The 17,505-nt window shown below is 37.4% G+C and overlaps 1 protein-coding gene across 1 annotated transcript in view; it reads right to left on the bottom strand.

Moving 5' to 3' along the window:
- Nucleotides 1-14,078, bottom strand: part of LOC146160725 (sodium leak channel NALCN-like) — a 37,022-nt gene extending 22,944 nt beyond the window's left edge. The window contains exons 1-18 of the mRNA XM_083384998.1: nucleotides 14,040-14,078; nucleotides 13,603-13,785; nucleotides 13,141-13,224; nucleotides 12,941-13,086; nucleotides 12,703-12,831; nucleotides 12,393-12,532; nucleotides 11,550-11,692; nucleotides 10,919-11,023; nucleotides 9,913-10,019; nucleotides 9,617-9,737; nucleotides 8,952-9,173; nucleotides 8,106-8,237; nucleotides 6,739-6,831; nucleotides 6,382-6,486; nucleotides 6,121-6,200; nucleotides 4,669-4,882; nucleotides 3,580-3,755; nucleotides 1,638-2,142 (exon numbers count right to left, since the gene is read on the bottom strand). Of these exons, the coding sequence (XP_083241124.1) occupies nucleotides 1,638-2,142; nucleotides 3,580-3,755; nucleotides 4,669-4,882; nucleotides 6,121-6,200; nucleotides 6,382-6,486; nucleotides 6,739-6,831; nucleotides 8,106-8,237; nucleotides 8,952-9,173; nucleotides 9,617-9,737; nucleotides 9,913-10,019; nucleotides 10,919-11,023; nucleotides 11,550-11,692; nucleotides 12,393-12,532; nucleotides 12,703-12,831; nucleotides 12,941-13,086; nucleotides 13,141-13,224; nucleotides 13,603-13,785; nucleotides 14,040-14,078 (2,724 nt within the window). The remainder of the gene's footprint in view (nucleotides 1-1,637; nucleotides 2,143-3,579; nucleotides 3,756-4,668; nucleotides 4,883-6,120; nucleotides 6,201-6,381; nucleotides 6,487-6,738; nucleotides 6,832-8,105; nucleotides 8,238-8,951; nucleotides 9,174-9,616; nucleotides 9,738-9,912; nucleotides 10,020-10,918; nucleotides 11,024-11,549; nucleotides 11,693-12,392; nucleotides 12,533-12,702; nucleotides 12,832-12,940; nucleotides 13,087-13,140; nucleotides 13,225-13,602; nucleotides 13,786-14,039) is intronic.
- Between the last annotated feature and the right edge of the window lie 3,427 nt (nucleotides 14,079-17,505).

Consider the following 17,505-nt stretch of genomic DNA (forward strand, 5'->3'; position numbering starts at 1 on the left):
GCATATATTCGATATCGCAAACTAAAGATGTCCATGGCATTTTACTTTTATTTTGTGCATTTACCTGGTGGCTTTCGATCCAACTATGTTTAAATATGGTATATAAGGATTGACAATGAGTTTACCTCCTACGAAATTCACATCACTCTTTAAGTGAATTAAACTGATGGAAACAGCTCCACTTTCTCGCCCTTGCAAATAAAAATTCTCGATGTCAACTTAAAATTATTTTCAATTAATACCTGATTTAGCAAGAAGAGAAACACTTGACCTCGGTTAACCACAGATAACAACTGCTTTATATAGGCCAAAAAACTGACGACAAATAGAAAAGTAGTGCGGTCAGGTTTCCTTTAAAACAAGAAAAACGTAAATTTATCCCGTCCATAACGCTACACTGTCCTTGCTTCTAACAGGTCACGTGGGTGCTGGCGATCATGTCATTGGACAGATACCTTGCCATCGTTTTCCCGTTCAAGTATCAGCGGTGGATGAGCGTTAAAAAAACGCGAGCAGCCCTCGTAGTAACCACGGTCATTGCTGGCTTGACAGGAATTGTTTGGCCAGTAGTGAATATTTTCGAGTTTTACCCCAGCATCAACAACAGGTGAGCGGATCACGAACGATACACGTTTTTTTCCCTAATTTTTTAATCCTGTCGCCTTTCTTCTTCCCCCGATTCATACAGATGCAGATAAAAATGTATAAGTCACAGTTTGACAAGTTTTTGCGTAATAAATGATTCAGAGTAGACTTGTTACCAACGTTTTCTGACCGCATTCCAAATTAAGTTTTAAACAGGCATCACCTTACTTCGTTTCCGTTCTGTCACAAATCGCTGTTCTCGCATTTTAAACTATGAGGTATATAACACTCGGCCTCCCTATAATTTGCTGTAGTTCACAACCTCAATAGTAAAAAACGCAGCCCAGCGTAACATTGACAATTTAGGTTTGGGTTTGGCGCAATCTTTCTGCTTGGTCGTCGGCCTCTCTCTAGAGCCCGGTCAATCTTAGCCTTCTACCTGGCATGGATGCTGCCTCTGCTGGTTGTAATCGTGTTTAACGTGTACACCGCTTATTTCTGTCTCTTTGTGATGCCAAGAGCTGCTGCCACTGCCAAGTCGAGGTGGCCTTGTGTTTCAGCAGGTAAAGTTACGTTAACATGCTTTTGTTTTAAGAAATAAGCGTATGTTTGAATTGAAGTTTTCCCTTTTGGTATAATTTATCGATTTCGCTGTGGAACTTCCATGCCACCTTTCTCAGGAAAAACTTATACTTAATATAATGCTTTCAGAACAACAAATTTTTTTAAAAGATTCTAAAACCGTGTGTTTTAACCACTTCGTTGGTAGTAAATGAACCACATGGTAGTTTTTCAGATCTAGCAAACAGGTCTACAAAGCCAAAAAAACAATATTTGACCACTTAGAACTGTTTTTTTTTTAAATAATGATTACATTGATACCTGAACGGGCATGGTGGACCATTGGTGGTACGCGGGCAAAAATGAGTTACGCCGAGACCTTAGCAACATTTTATTTTAGCATGTTGCAGAAAGTCGCTGAAAACCGTCAGGAGATTCTTCAACTGCAAGCGAAACAAGCGCTTCGCCGAACACATTTGTTGCCTAAAAACGTCCCGGACATCACCGAGTGACGAAAACAACGAGGGAACGTCGCCGAGAGTAGTCGAGATCCGGGTCGGCGGGGAGAACAGAGCTTCCGGGTCGGCAGAGTCGAAAGCCAGATCGGCGGCAAAGAAAAATCGGATGGACGAGACAATCGAGGCCTTCTGGACCCTGGTGCTGATGACGAGCATGTTTGTGATTACAATGGCGCCTTTGTTTATTCTGACAGCAGCGGTGCCGGTGCCGTGCCAACATATGCCCGCTTGGACTTGGCTGTACGGCACCTGCCAGTTCGTGTTCATGAACCAGCCCTGCCAGCACATCATTGTGTACAACTTCAGGTCGGCGGCCTTCCGCCGCGACACCAAGCTCGTTCTGCGCCGGATCTGGTCGCGCGCGGGCGACACTTTGCGGCGAGAATCGGTGTCGAAAACGCCCGCTACACGGCGCTCGCTCGACAGCGGGGAAAAGACGCAAACCACGCAACTGCGCTGCTGATCGAACTGCGAACCGCTGTAGCGCGAAAGGAGTCGCGTTGTAGAAAAAGGTCACCTATCTCGTGTTAGGCCTAACAAACCACTCCTCGCCTAAGCCTGGAGGTATGTTGGATTAATAATTTTACTTTGAAATGAAAATGTACAATATGCGAGATTAATTTAGGAAAAGACTGCTGTACAATTTTCCGGGTTTGTGGTGTTTAATAATGCAATGTAATGTTCGTTTCCTTTTCATGATGATTATTTCATGATGTGTAAGTCATTAATTTCAACGGCAAGCTTCGTGTAACACTAAAAGAGCTTTGTCAGTTCGACAAACCAAAAGTAAATGATTTTGCTTGATTTATGTAGTATAAAAACTTTCAGCGTATCGGAGATATGTTATTTGCGGTAGCGGAGACCAGCGCTTTATACTGACGGCTGACGCGCTTTCTCTTATGTCATTGATCAAACAGTACTTGAAAGATATGCAGTTAACTTATAAGGCATGCGCAATAAACAATTGCAAGCAATCTAAGACGAATACCGCTCAACACATACTTATAAAACCTACCTCAAAAAGGCGGAATTATGTATATCTATATAAAGAACACCATATAATATTAGGACCAACACATTAAAATCAATTGGGGTTAGTAAAAGGTTGTTTAGACCTTGTTTAAGCCGTTTAGGTCGTTTAGGTATTATTCCGAGCCATCAACTATATTTCGGCTAAAACCTTATTTCGACTATTGGGTGTTAGTCCTATTTTTATTTTATTCCGAGTTGTGCTTTATTCCGACGTTGATAGTATTGTAATTTCGATTGATGACATCGTAATATCGGTGTACCTAAAATGTTTGCGCTTGCTTTGCTCGCCGCCACGTTTTTAGAGTTCTACAGGTGTTCCCCGGTGTAATAAAATGTAAAGAAGCGCAATCGAGGGGTTTGACAATTTCAGATTAAAACGGGTCTTCCATACCAAGAGGTGCAATCTGTCTATTTGATTATGACCTTAATTTGCTTTGGATAGGATGTACGAACTGTTGGCCTAGTTTCTAAAACCGGTATCGAAACAAGTCACGAAGTCTTGGACCAGCCTTTCCCCAGGGGGTAAATTTCCTCGTTTTAGGGGGTAAATGAGCTATTAATCAAATTATCCACACCAGCTGACGGGACAGAAAATTCGTGCTAGCTGTAAGTATTAGTAGCCTACCTTTCTAGTTCACATTAACAGCTAATTCGAAGCTAGCCTAGCCCTAGTATAGCCTATTGATTATTTATTGTCTAGTGTCGGTAACGTTACGCTTCGCTAATTGATTTTTTTAGTTTATTGGCAACATTCTTATCTCTGAATAATGTAATTTGTTACGTTTTTAAAAAAAATTAGCACTATTATATATATTGGGGGTAAATCTGATAGTCATCTATACTAAAAAAGTTAAGAACCGATGTCTTAGACACTCCCAATCACACCTTTGCAGAAGTGAGCGACAGCGGTTCCTTCTTGCTGCGTTTTCTGAGCGAAGCTCGTCCGCTAGCGGGGTCGGACTTCTCGATTGCGAACATCTGCCGGTTGCCGAGGCCGTTGCTTCCCAGCTTCAGCGGAGTGAACAAGCCGTCGTCCATCACCGCCAGTCGCGTGGCAACCTGCGAGAGAATTTAACATTTAGCAAAAACAGGACAGGGTGGGTTGGTAGCGTGAACGCCAGGTGTACATATGGATGTCCATTATTACTGGAGTTTTAGTTGTTAAGTTAGGACCGGATAGTCTTTGCAGAGGTGGTTGAGTCACTTGTCGCACGCATTTTTAAATCTATTTGCGGCATTGATCTAAATTAGTGCATATTAATCGTTATTACTTTTAACTTTATAAAAGGACGTATCTTTATTGAAGCCAAAACCATGGGCAGCAGGTTTCTGCTTGTCGATCACTGTTAAAAACTTAAAGTTTAAAAACCTGAGTAAAAGCAAGATCAGACATTTTGTTAAAGGAATATATATTTCGCCTATATCGCCACTCGTCAGTTCCTTAATTCAAATGAATTCATTCATATATATCATATTCAATTTATAAGCATAAGCATTAAGCATCTTTGGTACTGGGAAAAACGAATCCTCTGGTAGAACAGTGAAATACCGCTGTTGTAGAAAAGAAAACATACAAACTACAAAATATTCTGAACAACACAAAGAACATAGCTTAACCGTTAAAATGTTGACTAATTGCTTAATTTTTCACACGTTTTCGTGTTTTATATTAAAGTGATCTCCTAGCAAATGCCTTCGCCAAACTAAAGTAAATCGTATCGCGTTTTCCGCCCTTATTGAGAAGTGAACGTGTTGCTAGTATTGTTTTTATCAGTATTGTACAAAAGTTGCTCATAAAATCAACGCGTGTGATATAATTAAATGGCTAAACAAAACTTCATTAGTTATTCAACTTTCAGTAACAACAAAAGTCTTTGTTTTGCGCCGAAACATTATAAAGTTAGACAAATAAAATATGTGACGAACCACAAATTGACTGACGAACCGTTCAAAGCTGAAAATTAAAAAAAACAAGGCGGGCGCATACCGTTGTGGAGCAGACGATGGCGTTGGACATGGAGAAGTTGGCAGAGTGTAGGGGTGCGGAGAGGCCGGTCGAGTGCGCCGAAACCGATTGGCCGGTGGGCGGACGCTGGTCAACGAACTGGCGAAGAAAGGTGTCGCGCAGCGGCGGGAGTGTGAAGTGGCCGGAGATGCGCGAGAGGCAAACCATCTTCGGCTTGTTTCTGTCGTGGTTTTTATACATTTACCTTGTTATACAATCACGCAGAATGCAAATTACGCAAACCAGTTTTCAAATCAGTTTATACAAATCACGCAGCTCACCCCGCGTTGAAATGCCAACGTTACATTACAAATATGTTATCGATTAGCTCAAAGCAAAAAACGCCTTTAAATCGTTTCGTCCGACTGGCGAATGCCCTTAAGGGTTTTTTTTTAAGGAAAAAATTGGTTGCTCTTATCAAACCTACTGGTGGTCTTAAGGTTAATTTGCGATAAATTATTCCAAATGCCAATGACTTAAGCATTTGGGTAAATCGCTCACGACAGACGCTTCGGCAACTACAAAAGCTATAGATGGTATAACGGCCTAAATATATTTCAAGTCATAAAAACTTAGGGGTGCGGCCGCTAATTGTGAACGGCATGGTCGAAGGGTGAATGCTTTTGCTCTAAATGATGGACTTACTGCGGGTATGGAATCGCTAACTATAGGGATGGCCGATATTCCAATATCAAATTGATATTGAAAATTTGATCATGATTGGCGACCAACACTGGGATTTTTACCTTAAATGTATCAAAAAAATATTAGGTAAAGTTATTCAACTATTGAGATAACAAAACTTCATAACGCTTAGCAAAATTGGCCCTAATAACCTGAACATATAACTTTTCTTTGAACGTTTCAAATTAACCGATTTTGCTTTTTTTGAGCATACTAATGGCGTCATTTGAGATCGAGTCGCGTCCAAAATATCGGGATCGAAACATAATCTCGAACACCTGGTTCGATTTTGCACCGTCAGACATTACGCGTTCAACGGTTTAGCAATATTCGTCAAGTTTTTTAAACAGGTTGCTGTTGTAAATTATTTCTAAAGAACCTCGCAACAAATTTGTCGAGCTTTTTTATTTTTTTAAGAGCGCATGCAACGATTAAATAAACCGTTTTTTATTCAACTTACTAATCTAATAAATTTACCAAGTCTCTTTAATTTTTTTGAAAATATCGAAAACTCTTAAGTTTGATGGTAAAGAAATATACGAGCCATTAAGCAGGCTTTTTGTAGCTTTATATTTTTAACTCTATCTATATACAATACGTAGCATTTATATTGGACGAAGGTGGGAAGAATTGTGCATTACAACGTTTACAATGTTTTGGCATATCATTATTTAACGCTGGAGTAGTACTTCAACAAGGTTTTGAAGTAGATTTAATATGTTTTTTTACACTTACGGAAATCGTTGAAATATCCTCAATCGAAAGGGTTGCTTCATGTCAACGCTCTGTTCGTTCACTTTTAGCTGCTTCAGGCGCTATTTGAAAAACGTTTAGGTTAATAATATAGCTGGGTGGTAAGCGTATTTCTAAAATTGCAAAAGCTAGATACAGAAATAAAATAGTGATACGAGCATAAGATAGCAACTGCCCAACAAAATAAGGTTTAGAAGTTAGCGAAATAATTGAGTTTTCACAAATACCAATAGAATTCAAAACCTTTAAATTTTCGTCCAACTCCAAGTTGTCGAGGATAACAGCTACAAACAAACTCATCATCACCGTGGTAACGAACATGTGATACAGGATGAAGTAGATGGAAATCTGTAGCGATATATCGGGAAGGACTAATATGTTACGCGAGACCTTTGAGGATTTTTCGAAACGGTAACAAGATGATATTAAAGAAATAAAACGAAAAAGATCAAATCGACCAGCCCCCAAAAATGAACAACCCAAAATCTGTAAAACTATAATCAAGAAAGAAGAGCGTCATTTGGAAGTATCACATCGTGGCAACACAATATAACTCATAACACTTTTATAGATCGCAAGATAATATTTGTTTTATATTACCGGTATAAACGATCCGCCCACTGCTGTCATCGTCTCGTGCATGACGTCAATCCAACCTTCCTGCGTCATGATTTGGAACATCGACATAAACGCCTATAAAACAAATGTGAGGCGGGTTTAACAACTATAAAAATTAAAAATCGTTCTTATTGGCCGTGGTAAGAATTGCAAAGCCTATACAGAAGTATAGTCATGACCAGTGTTTTTTTTTAGGTGTTTTGGGGGACCGAAACGGTAAAGAGATTAGGAGCATTGCCAATTCAGATCAGGTTTTAAACAGCCTAAAACTTGACTGGGAGAAGATTTCAAAGATTTTACCAAGATCTCAAAATACACTTCTTGAAGATGATATTAAACTGCTGCGATTCACCACAGAAACATACTGTGAGGCACTGCTTTGTAATCTCGAAGAACGTTTCCCTGAGCCTGAGGTACGCTTTTCGAATCTTTGATGCTAATCAGATTCCTCTTGATACCCCTCAGCGCCAGCTTTATGGGAATGATGATCTCTCGCTGCTTATCAGAAGATTTGACATTGTTCCTGCTGAACAAACCTTGAAAGTACTAAATGACTATCAAACGTTGAAAGATAGAATGACAATGCCAGAATTTGAGTTCTGCCAAGATCCCGGTGATGTCTGCAGCAAAATTGCTCGAGACAACGTATTCCAGCAAATGTTTCCAGAGCTGCATCGACTTTGCTGCATTGCATTGTCAATTCCTCTAGCAACCGCCTGGCCAGAGCGAGGATTTTCGACTCTATGTCGTGTTAAAACCAAGCAACGAAATAGGCTACTAGATATCACCCTGAATGCTCTAATCAACATTTCGATGAACGGTCCGGAGCAGCTCACTGACGAGGTAGCACAAAAGATAGCTGAGAAGTGGCAAAAACAAAGGACCGACGAACAGTGACAGTGCGAGCATTGAAGGCGTTGGAATCTGCAAACAACGAAGAAATGGAAGCTGGCGGATGGGAACGGAATTGCGAATCTGTTTTGTTGCATGAGATAGAACCTGAAAAATTTGTTCTGTGATTGTGCACTGCCAGTAGCCTAATAAATAATTCGTTTAAGCAAATATGGCTATTTTTTGGTATTTAAATGAAACACTTGCGGTCTCTTAAAACTACTTAGCGGTCAACCAAACCAAACCTAAAAAAAAACCTGGTCTTGACTATGTTGAAAATAAATATAGAGATATTTGAAACGTTGCAAATGCTACTTCTGTATAGGTTTTAATATTCTTACTACGTCTTACTAAAATCTCCAGCTATTATGCTCCATAATACTTTTTCGTTTCCCTTCAAACATGTCAACAAAAAGCTCATCGGCGAATCAACATAAAACAATAAAGTAATGCAAAACCTGCGGGAAAGTAGCGAAACATTCAAGTCTGTCGACGTGGCAAAGCATTTGCAGACTAATGGTTGACATCAATGTCAAGATGCTGACTGTGAAGGCCACCAGCAAACCGATCTTCTTCGCAGGCCCGAATATCTGCAAGATGAACGGTATAAAGTACCAAGTCAACGAAAAAACAAACCAAACGGAAATAATATAAAAAGATCAAACTTTTGCCAAATAGCTGACTTACCAAACGTTTGAATGTTGCAACATTAAAGTTGAGGACATCAGATAGAGGAGTTATACAGTTTAAGTTATTAAAAGTTATTTTACAAAACACTCTTCCAACTAGATCAGGGGTCCTTAACCTTTTATTTGTATGTTTTACCCTTTTAGCAAAGATGAATATCAAATTTACCCCAAATATATAAAATGGTTCTCATTTATTAAAAAACGAAAGTACCAAATTACATCAGATATATTCAGTGCGACGGCTAATTGAATACCTATCCTTGGATTTCCCCCCAAAAAACGAGGAAATTTGCCTCCTGGGGAAATTTACCCGGGTTAAGAAAGGCTGAACTAGATCAAAGTGATTGTTAACAAAATTATAACAAAATTTAACTAAACTTAGATATACCAATATACCAATAAGCTGATGATTATCCATATGGCAAAAAACGTATTATTTCTTCATCTTCTGTTAGACAACTACCACTCTTGCTTAAGTAAAAATATGTACAACTTGTTGTGAATTGAGTGCATTTCTAGATACAAAGAACCAAACTTTAGAAACGCGATGATCTAGTTTTCCAGGCGGCGCTTTAAACGCCGGCAAGTGAAAGATATTCTCCGAACGTCACTAACCTTGTAGACAAAGTTCTCGAGGGTGGGTGAGAGCTTGACGAGCCTGATGATCCTGAATACTGGAAAGCTTCGAAGGACGGGAAGCGAGTAGGCGGTGTTGACCGTAGTAACGAGCGCCAGGAAGGCTTCGTACTTGTAGATGTTGCGTTTGAAGTAGCCGCCCAGGCCCAGACAGATCATCTTCATTACCATTTCCACGTCAAAGAGCAGCGTGAAAAACAACTGTGTGGGGAAAAGTTTTGGGCTTAAACGGTCAGCCCAGATATAGCGGGCCCGGTTAAGTAACAAATGTAAAAGACAGTTGAGTGCTCGATTAACTGCAATGATGTCAGTTTTAAACGTGATTAGTATCAAACAGTTGATTAAATCTTAAATGACATTTGTACAGCCTGCGACTGCGTATTTATATATTGTATTATTTACCCGTACATATTCAACATTGTTTTAACTTTTAACAACTTTTGACAAGGCCTAAATTCGCATCATTACTTGACTACGTAGTGTACAACATAATCACGAATAACGATACTTGGCTTGGTGCATTCAAATGATACACTTTTGAATGGTTTTAAATATTGCTACAATATTGCTGGTACATTGTGCTTTGACGGGGCGCCATCAACAAAATGAGCAGACCAAGCAGGAAAAAACGTGGAGAGCTTTACCTCGGCAACGCGATAGAAGTTCCACGGTCGTCCTTGGTCGGGTGGAAGTTGGTTGATTCTGTGTTGAAAGGCAGATATCGCCACGTTAAGCACAATGGCAACAAGCATAGTGAGATGAAACCTGGAAAGAAGTGTAAGACAGGTTACCGTGGTTTAAAACATACTTTGCTGAAGATTATGTGCAATAGTCTCTAGATATTTTATTCTATACCAAGAGCAAAGATTTGAAACAAAATTGTACAGGTAAAGTATAGAACAAAAGACGAAGTCACAACTCGCGACCAAAAAGTGGTTACCATCTTGATCGCAGAGCACGTCTCCAGGCTTCCAGTGTGCCGCTTTTCTCCTTGTTCGAATCCACATCCACCATCGCCCATGATGTACTGTCGTCATTTACTATGACCTGGGAGTCAACAAGTTTTTATATCGGGAAATTAAGGTCTTCCTGTTAAAACATTTTACTAGTGCATAACGTTACGCTCGCCTTGCATTTTCATAACGCACTTGGCTATATAGGCAATTTTGTAAGGTAGGTCAAGTTACATTTACAGGAGTTGCTCGTAACACAGGTGCGTTAATTTGTAAACATGGGGATTTTCATCTTGTCAGAAGAAGCATGCCATTCCAAACTTAACTGGTGAAAGGCTTGAGATAGCATCATCGGTGTTATATGTTGCCTAGTAGGTAGTTTAATTAATATCAAAAGCGCATTGCACAATGATCACTGTTGGAGATTTTGCGGGTGACAAAATGAATAATTTTTTTCTAAAATGCTTTGAAAACGAATTTCTATTTTTTAAAGCAGTAAACACCTAGGAATACTCCGATAATAACAGTTAAAGGTTGTAATTATATATAAAAATAATTTTAAAGGCAAACCCATCAAGATAGGAAATTTATTCGACGCAAAATAAAATAAACTACAAGGCAAGATACTAATGCAAATTTAATGATTTTGCTGTGAGTGAAATATGCGGTATATGCCCAATATCTGCACAGGCGTACAAGCTGCAATCTATTATTGATTAATTAATTGCAAGGTGCTGAGCCATGGTGATGCGTCTACCATGCTTGGTTTAAATGCAATTAGGTCACTTGCAAACCTGAACAGATTACTAATTTGATTCTTCATGTACCTAAATATTGCTGCAAATCTAGACTAAAAGTAAAAAATTATAGGTATTTTAAATCAGTTAGCATTGCAATAAAAACAACTAGAAAATTTTAAGTGTTTAGAAGTTGTGTAATTAAAAGTAAAATTACTATAATTATGGCCTAACAAAATTTGGGGCAAACATTTACCTGTGAAGCTTTGGCAGCTTGACTTCCTTTCGAGTTACCCCACAAGTTGTGTAGTTGGCTTCGAATTTCAGCGAATACTTCAATAATGATGGCAATAAACACATTCTAAACAGTATAACAAAAATAGCTGAACAAAAAAATAACAGTTGTGTTTTAAATAAAGATCTATACACACTGTATTTTGTTTGTTTGAACAACCTTAGTGGTTTTGGATTGTAAATTGATTTACAAAAAAATTAGATCTAACTAAATTGTTGAGATATTTAACTACTATAATCTTTGTATATGGCCGTATTTGTCCTAATTCTAAATAAAGAAATCAGGTGGCACTGTATCACGACAAATTGTATTTGATTCTCGACAAGCGTTCGCACAACCGTGCTTCATCAGGTCAAAGTATAAAGCCTGATGAAGCACGGTTGTGCGAAAGCTTGTCGAGAATCAAATACAATTTGTCTTTATACAGTGCCACCTGATTTCTCTATTTAACTACTATAGTAGCTTATACATCACACTTCTTATGTCATGACTCATGATAAAAGGTTTTTTTTACACAAAACTTTATACTAAGTTTTATTAATTTGCCAAGCAGAAAATTGTATGTCAGAGTAACATATTTATGATAATCTACCTTAACAAGCCAAGCAAGGAAGAATATGAGTGTGACAAAATACAAGTATCCATGCCAGTCTGGAAAGCTGTCAATTTTTCGATACATGAGGAATACCCATCCCTCTTGGCTGGCTGCCTCATACACTGTTTTGATGCTAACAACTGCAAAACATTAGGTATCTATTAACAAAACATGAGGTAACTTCACCAGTATAGGACTCACTAATAACCTTTGTTCAAACAATTGAAACAAGCCTAAAATATAAACAAAATGTAAACTATTTCATCAATTTATATACTAAATCAGACTGGTTGTAAACTTAATCCCTAAGGCAGGGTTTTTAAATCTTGGCCATTGGGCCCTCCTTGGACAATACTTTTTTGAATAATGTTTTGAATAAATTATTCGCCAGAAACTTAAATTTATGGTTCTTATGGCCAATATCAGAGGCCTCCTTTGTGGCGTTTCTTGATGTATGGTTTTTTTAACATAACAAATGTGGGTACACACATATTGTGAGCAGCACATGAAAATAAAACATACCCATCATAGGTTAAATACCACTGCCCTAGGGCATGCCTGCATAACATACGGCCAACCTCGGGGTATAAGATATCCAATTTATACAACAAGCTACAGAATATTTTTACATGGGAATCCTAGTATACTATTAGAAATAACTTATCATGTCAGGCCAAACTGGTTAAAGTTTTTATTTTTTTTTATTATACAGTAGGTTTGCAATAGTATTAAAAAATATTGTAGGTCGCATATTTGACCTTACTAGCTGCACTAACCTTTTTGGTTAATCGCCAATAACACTGAGTGATGTACAAAATCCATATGTAAAAGAATACTTACAAATATTGTCGAAAGCACCATAGCCTCTCTCTTCCAGCGACCACAACAAGTTGATGCATGTAAAGTCAGGTGGACACATTGAGGTGTCAGAAGGGGAGCAAGTAGTGTCCGGGATGGCAAGGTCCATCAGAGTGACATTACTAATAGCATTGTAGAAAACAATTAAATCTGTACGCTGTTGTATAACTGATGCTCTTTTTTATGTTGCACAAAATTTACATATCATCATTTAACTACATTTAGAGTCTGCATAGCACACTTAAAACATTAATAAAATTTAATTAAGTGGTTCCAACAGTTATTTTCTTACTTTGCATCTGTTCCATTTTTCACACAATGGTAAGACTTGCTTCCAAAAAGTTGCACCCCAAGAAGACCATACAAAAGTAAGAAAAAAAGAAGGAAAAGAGTCGCTCCTCCTATCTGATGTCCAGCGCGACTACACACAACACAGCATTGTAAACATTTTCAAATTTGAAAATACCAAAAAGTTTAAGGTTTTAGTGTATAGGATACATATAAAGATTTTAACAACACAAGACGCTTACACCACAATTATAGCCAGGCGGCCACTTTCAAATTGAAAGCTGAAGTAGCGTAAAACTCGGACAAGAATTAAAGCCCTTGGAAGTCTCAACAATCCAACCGGTATGTTGACCAAAGATACTCCACCGAGAAAGCTCATCTCAGAAACCTATCATCATATTGTTTTTATTCGAGCTAAAAAGCAATTAATTAGTTGTGCTACCTGGAAAATTACTGATATCCAAATGAATATAGCCATCAATCCATCAAAGATCAATTTTTTGCTTTTCATGTAAGCATTGTTACCCTGGAGAAACACATTATGCATTGAACAAAATATATAGCAATTAGTTTCTAAGCATTATCAATAACAATTGACTTGACCAGGACAGTACACTTACAGAACAGGAAAGTATGCACAGATCTGTAATGTAACTTAATAATGGATTCATACAAAACCAAAAAGGTCAACTAAATCAACATCATCTTGATAACGACATTTCAAAACACACTTCTATCATAGTGAGTTAAAGATTTTCCATTACCTGATGAAGATACAAGTGCTTTTCAAAACACCTCCATTAAAATGATGTTGATTTACTAAACTTCTTGGCCTTGACATTCATTATTAAGGAAAGTAATAAAACTGAAAATTTTAAATCAATACTTCAATCCTGTGTTTTACCTTCCACAGACCATGAACTTTTAGTTTTACACCAGCTTCTAGTGTCAAGATCAAGCCAGTGGCAAAGTCAACAATCAGTGTCACATATTGTAACTGAGGAATAGTTTTGAATGTTGCTGGTGTGTTTGAACTCACTGATATGAAACTGGAAAGTGTACATATCAGGAATACATGATGTGCAGCCTGCATTAACATACATAGGTTGTTTTTTACAGTTAACAATAGCCTATTTTTTAAATTGTCCAAAAATGATAAAAGTTGAACAAGTTTATTCATAAAAATATAAATCTTGGTTGCTACATTAACAATACAATTTGCCAAAATTGCTACCAAATACACTATGACCTTAAAATAAACAAAAATAGGAAGCTTTAAACACAAATGATACTAAATTTAGAAAAATTTGCTATGTCACATAATAAGTACATGATACTTACTGGACTATGGATCCATAAGATACCCAATGTGTCGGACATTTTTTTTTGTTTCACGTTTCTTTGATCCAACCGAAAAAAGCATACAATCCCACTTCAAGTTTAACTGCACGTTCAGGATGCACAACACTTCACACTCATTGTTGTCGCAAGAGCAGAACGGCCATTTCAGTCTCAAAAACAAATCAATTGTAATAGAATTAGAGCAGTGTGCACTGTGCAGGGCGACATTCGATCGATATAAGAACGCACGCGTACAACTAACGTCCATCTACATTTGTTTACAGCGCCGCTGTCTGCTGCTTAAAATCCCAGCCTAACGTGAAGTTTGTTTTTGTTCGGATCTACTCATGCAAAAATATTGGGCAAAATAATTTAAAAAATATCACCCTAAATGATTTTTAAAAGGTACAGTGTTTGAGAGAATAAAATAAAAAATTAATGTCTTTAAAATTTTGTCGCTTTTATATTGTTAATGTGCTTTTGGGTAAAAAAATGTGAATTTAATAGCTTATCTTATTTCTTTTGTTTCGTAATAATCGATTGATACCAAACAATTAGGCGAGTTGTACTGGTTTCTAAAAATGAGTATTTTAAATTATTTTCTCGGCACTTTACCTAGAAGTGCAAACGTTAATTTTTCACTGCAGAAATATGAGTATTTCAGTTAAATCAAAGAGAAGTGTCTCGTCGAAGCAAAACACTGACAGTAACATTCGGAATTCCTCCAAATCATCGACAGATTTTCTTAGTAGCGGTACGACGTTAACGAAGGCGTCAAGGTACGTAACACCTTAACAATATACATTTTGAAACATAGAATCAAGGCCGTAACTTCCACCGATGCACCTGAGCCTAAGAACAAGAGGACACCGCATTGATAGATGAAGAGTATGTATAGTTTTACAGTTGGAATGTACTCGTACAGGGCCGTAACGTAAGTTGGGGCCCAAGTGCAAACTTTCACTTTTCAGCAAAATGGAAATAATAATACCTATAGTCCAATACGAATTAAAATGTCCTGATAATCAACCGCTAAGGCACCAGCAATTATACAGATTGAAATTTGTGTCTAACTTTAGGCCTAATAACTTTATTTCCGTAAAAAAAACGAAAGTTGAATCATTATGCAACAAAAACTGTAACGAATGAGCTTTAAAATTTGCATCGAAAATATGGTCTGAAGGTTGCATCTTACCACATTTCAGCAGTAGCCCACTTTATATTCAATAAAAGATTGCTACACACGCACGTGACTGCTATCTGGACCTTCAAAAGCAAGTAATTATTAATTTTCAACCGATTTCGGTTACCTCCCGATGTATATCTTCAATAACGAAATATGTCGCTGGCCGGTAGAAATGACTGGCTTACACAGTTTGACCCTAAAAAGATGATCAAAAATTATTATTAAAATATAAATTGTTAATAACGCAGAAACATTAGGCCTCTCTACATGAGCAAAATAAGTGAGCTAGCGGGCTTGTCTGACACACTTAAAATGACGCACGGCGACGTCGCCTCGCTTGACTGTTTTTTATCGTGCTAAAGCGCGCTAGCACGCTCGTAAGAGGTAGGTTAGTCGCTTAATAAGTGTGTTAGGAAAATTTCTATCTCTTGGGTTGGCATTTACTTTGCGATTTGTTGTTAAAATTATAATTCATTTCATCCTATTCACATACAGTTATCTATTAAATATATTTTCACCAATATTTTAATATATAGGCTATATATACATATTAGGCTATAATAGGTATATGGACATTGGACACATTAGGTAATGGGTATTATTAATATTATTTGCAGAGAATAATTAACTGTTATCGTTTTCACACAATTTGACCATTTGAATTAGGTTTATTGAAAATAGTACTGCATATGGAGTATCCTTAGAGATGTAATTACAAAAATAGACATATCGCTACAAATTAATGATGAATATCAACAAAATCTGATAATTGGTGCCTAGGAGTTCAAGATTAACATGGATTAAACTTCGCTGGGTTTCCGCCATTTTGAAGTTGACGCGCATAATGTGCTTCATGTAGATCAGGGGTTCTTCACCTTTTTTGTATGTTTTACCCCTTTAATAAAGATGAATATCAGATTTACCCCCCATTATATAAAATAGTTCTTATATTAGAAAAAGGAAAGTAACAAATTACATCAGGTATAATCAATGCGACGGGTTACTTGCTTTTGGCAACGAGTTGTTGTCAAAACATTCCAATTTGGTCTATTTTTTTCATTTCAGACTGGACCGTTTTGACTAAAAAACGCCTGTTTCTGCTCATCATAATTGGATGAGAATTTGCTAGATGCCTTTTTAAAGGAGCCGGTTTCATGGTACTGTTTAAAAATGTTTCCATGCACGAGACACACTGAGAAACTTAAAGACCATTCTCAATAAAATATGTAAATCTAAAATTAAAATAATTTTCTGGTACTTTCTCTTCTTTTGGGACACGCCATTTTTAAGATTACATTTTTTTGTTACTTTTACAGACTATAATAATCAGTCAATGAGTTGTTTAAAGCCTTAATCATTGGACTAAAATAAAAAATAAACTAACTTGGCCAGTTAAGCCGTACCTAATGACAAAATTAGGCAATCACATGTATAACCAGCGCTGAAATTTCAAAAAGTGTATCGGAACTTTCAAAACTGCTGTCAGACACGTTCTCCAGTGATCCAATCTTTGAAATAAGCGACCAATTTAAATAAGATGTAATCAGAATTTACATTGCGACCCCATTTTGGAGACAATTATAGGCAATGTTAAAACAAGTGCTAGAATGCAGCAGAACGGACACCTACTTCGCCGGGGAATGTATTCATAATGACAAGTTAAAAATGTTTTTAGCGATAAGCCTCTTCGCCTGTTTGTGTTTCTAAGTGGATATGCTTTCTAATTTGGCCTGAGGAATGCAACCTCAGAAAAACGTGGATATTTTACTATAGAAATCAACAGCATTTGTTATGATGTTACAAATGAGGGACGATTTTAAACATCTCCGTCTGCTGTGTACGTTTGACACACTTGTACATGTAACTTGGTGAGGTTTTAGAAAAAGTGCGACATTTGTTGCGCTAATTTAAAAAACACAAATTTTGTCAAATGTACGTTAACTGATATAGCAGCTCTTTAAGAGCTAAAAACAGCAATTTTTATGTGGAAGATGCAATCAGTCACGTTTATTAGTGGGACCCCATTGTAAAGAAAACTAAATATATATAAATCGTACTAAAACATTACGAATATGGTGAGTTATGGCGACCCCACAAAAATTTTAGGCGACCTCACTTGGGGTCGCGACCCACAGGTTGGAGACCACTGCCTTAATCTATGCCGTGACTGCCGAAGAACCTGAGTTATTCAAACAGTAAATGACGTATTAATAAAGTAACTAAAAGATAAGGATATTGTCCAAGAAACTAAAAAACGATTAATTAGCGAAGCATAACGTT

Source organism: Ascidiella aspersa, chromosome 3 (genome assembly GCF_963924565.1).
Source record: "Ascidiella aspersa chromosome 3, kaAscAspe10.2, whole genome shotgun sequence".
Taxonomy (NCBI): Eukaryota; Metazoa; Chordata; class Ascidiacea; order Phlebobranchia; family Ascidiidae; genus Ascidiella; species Ascidiella aspersa.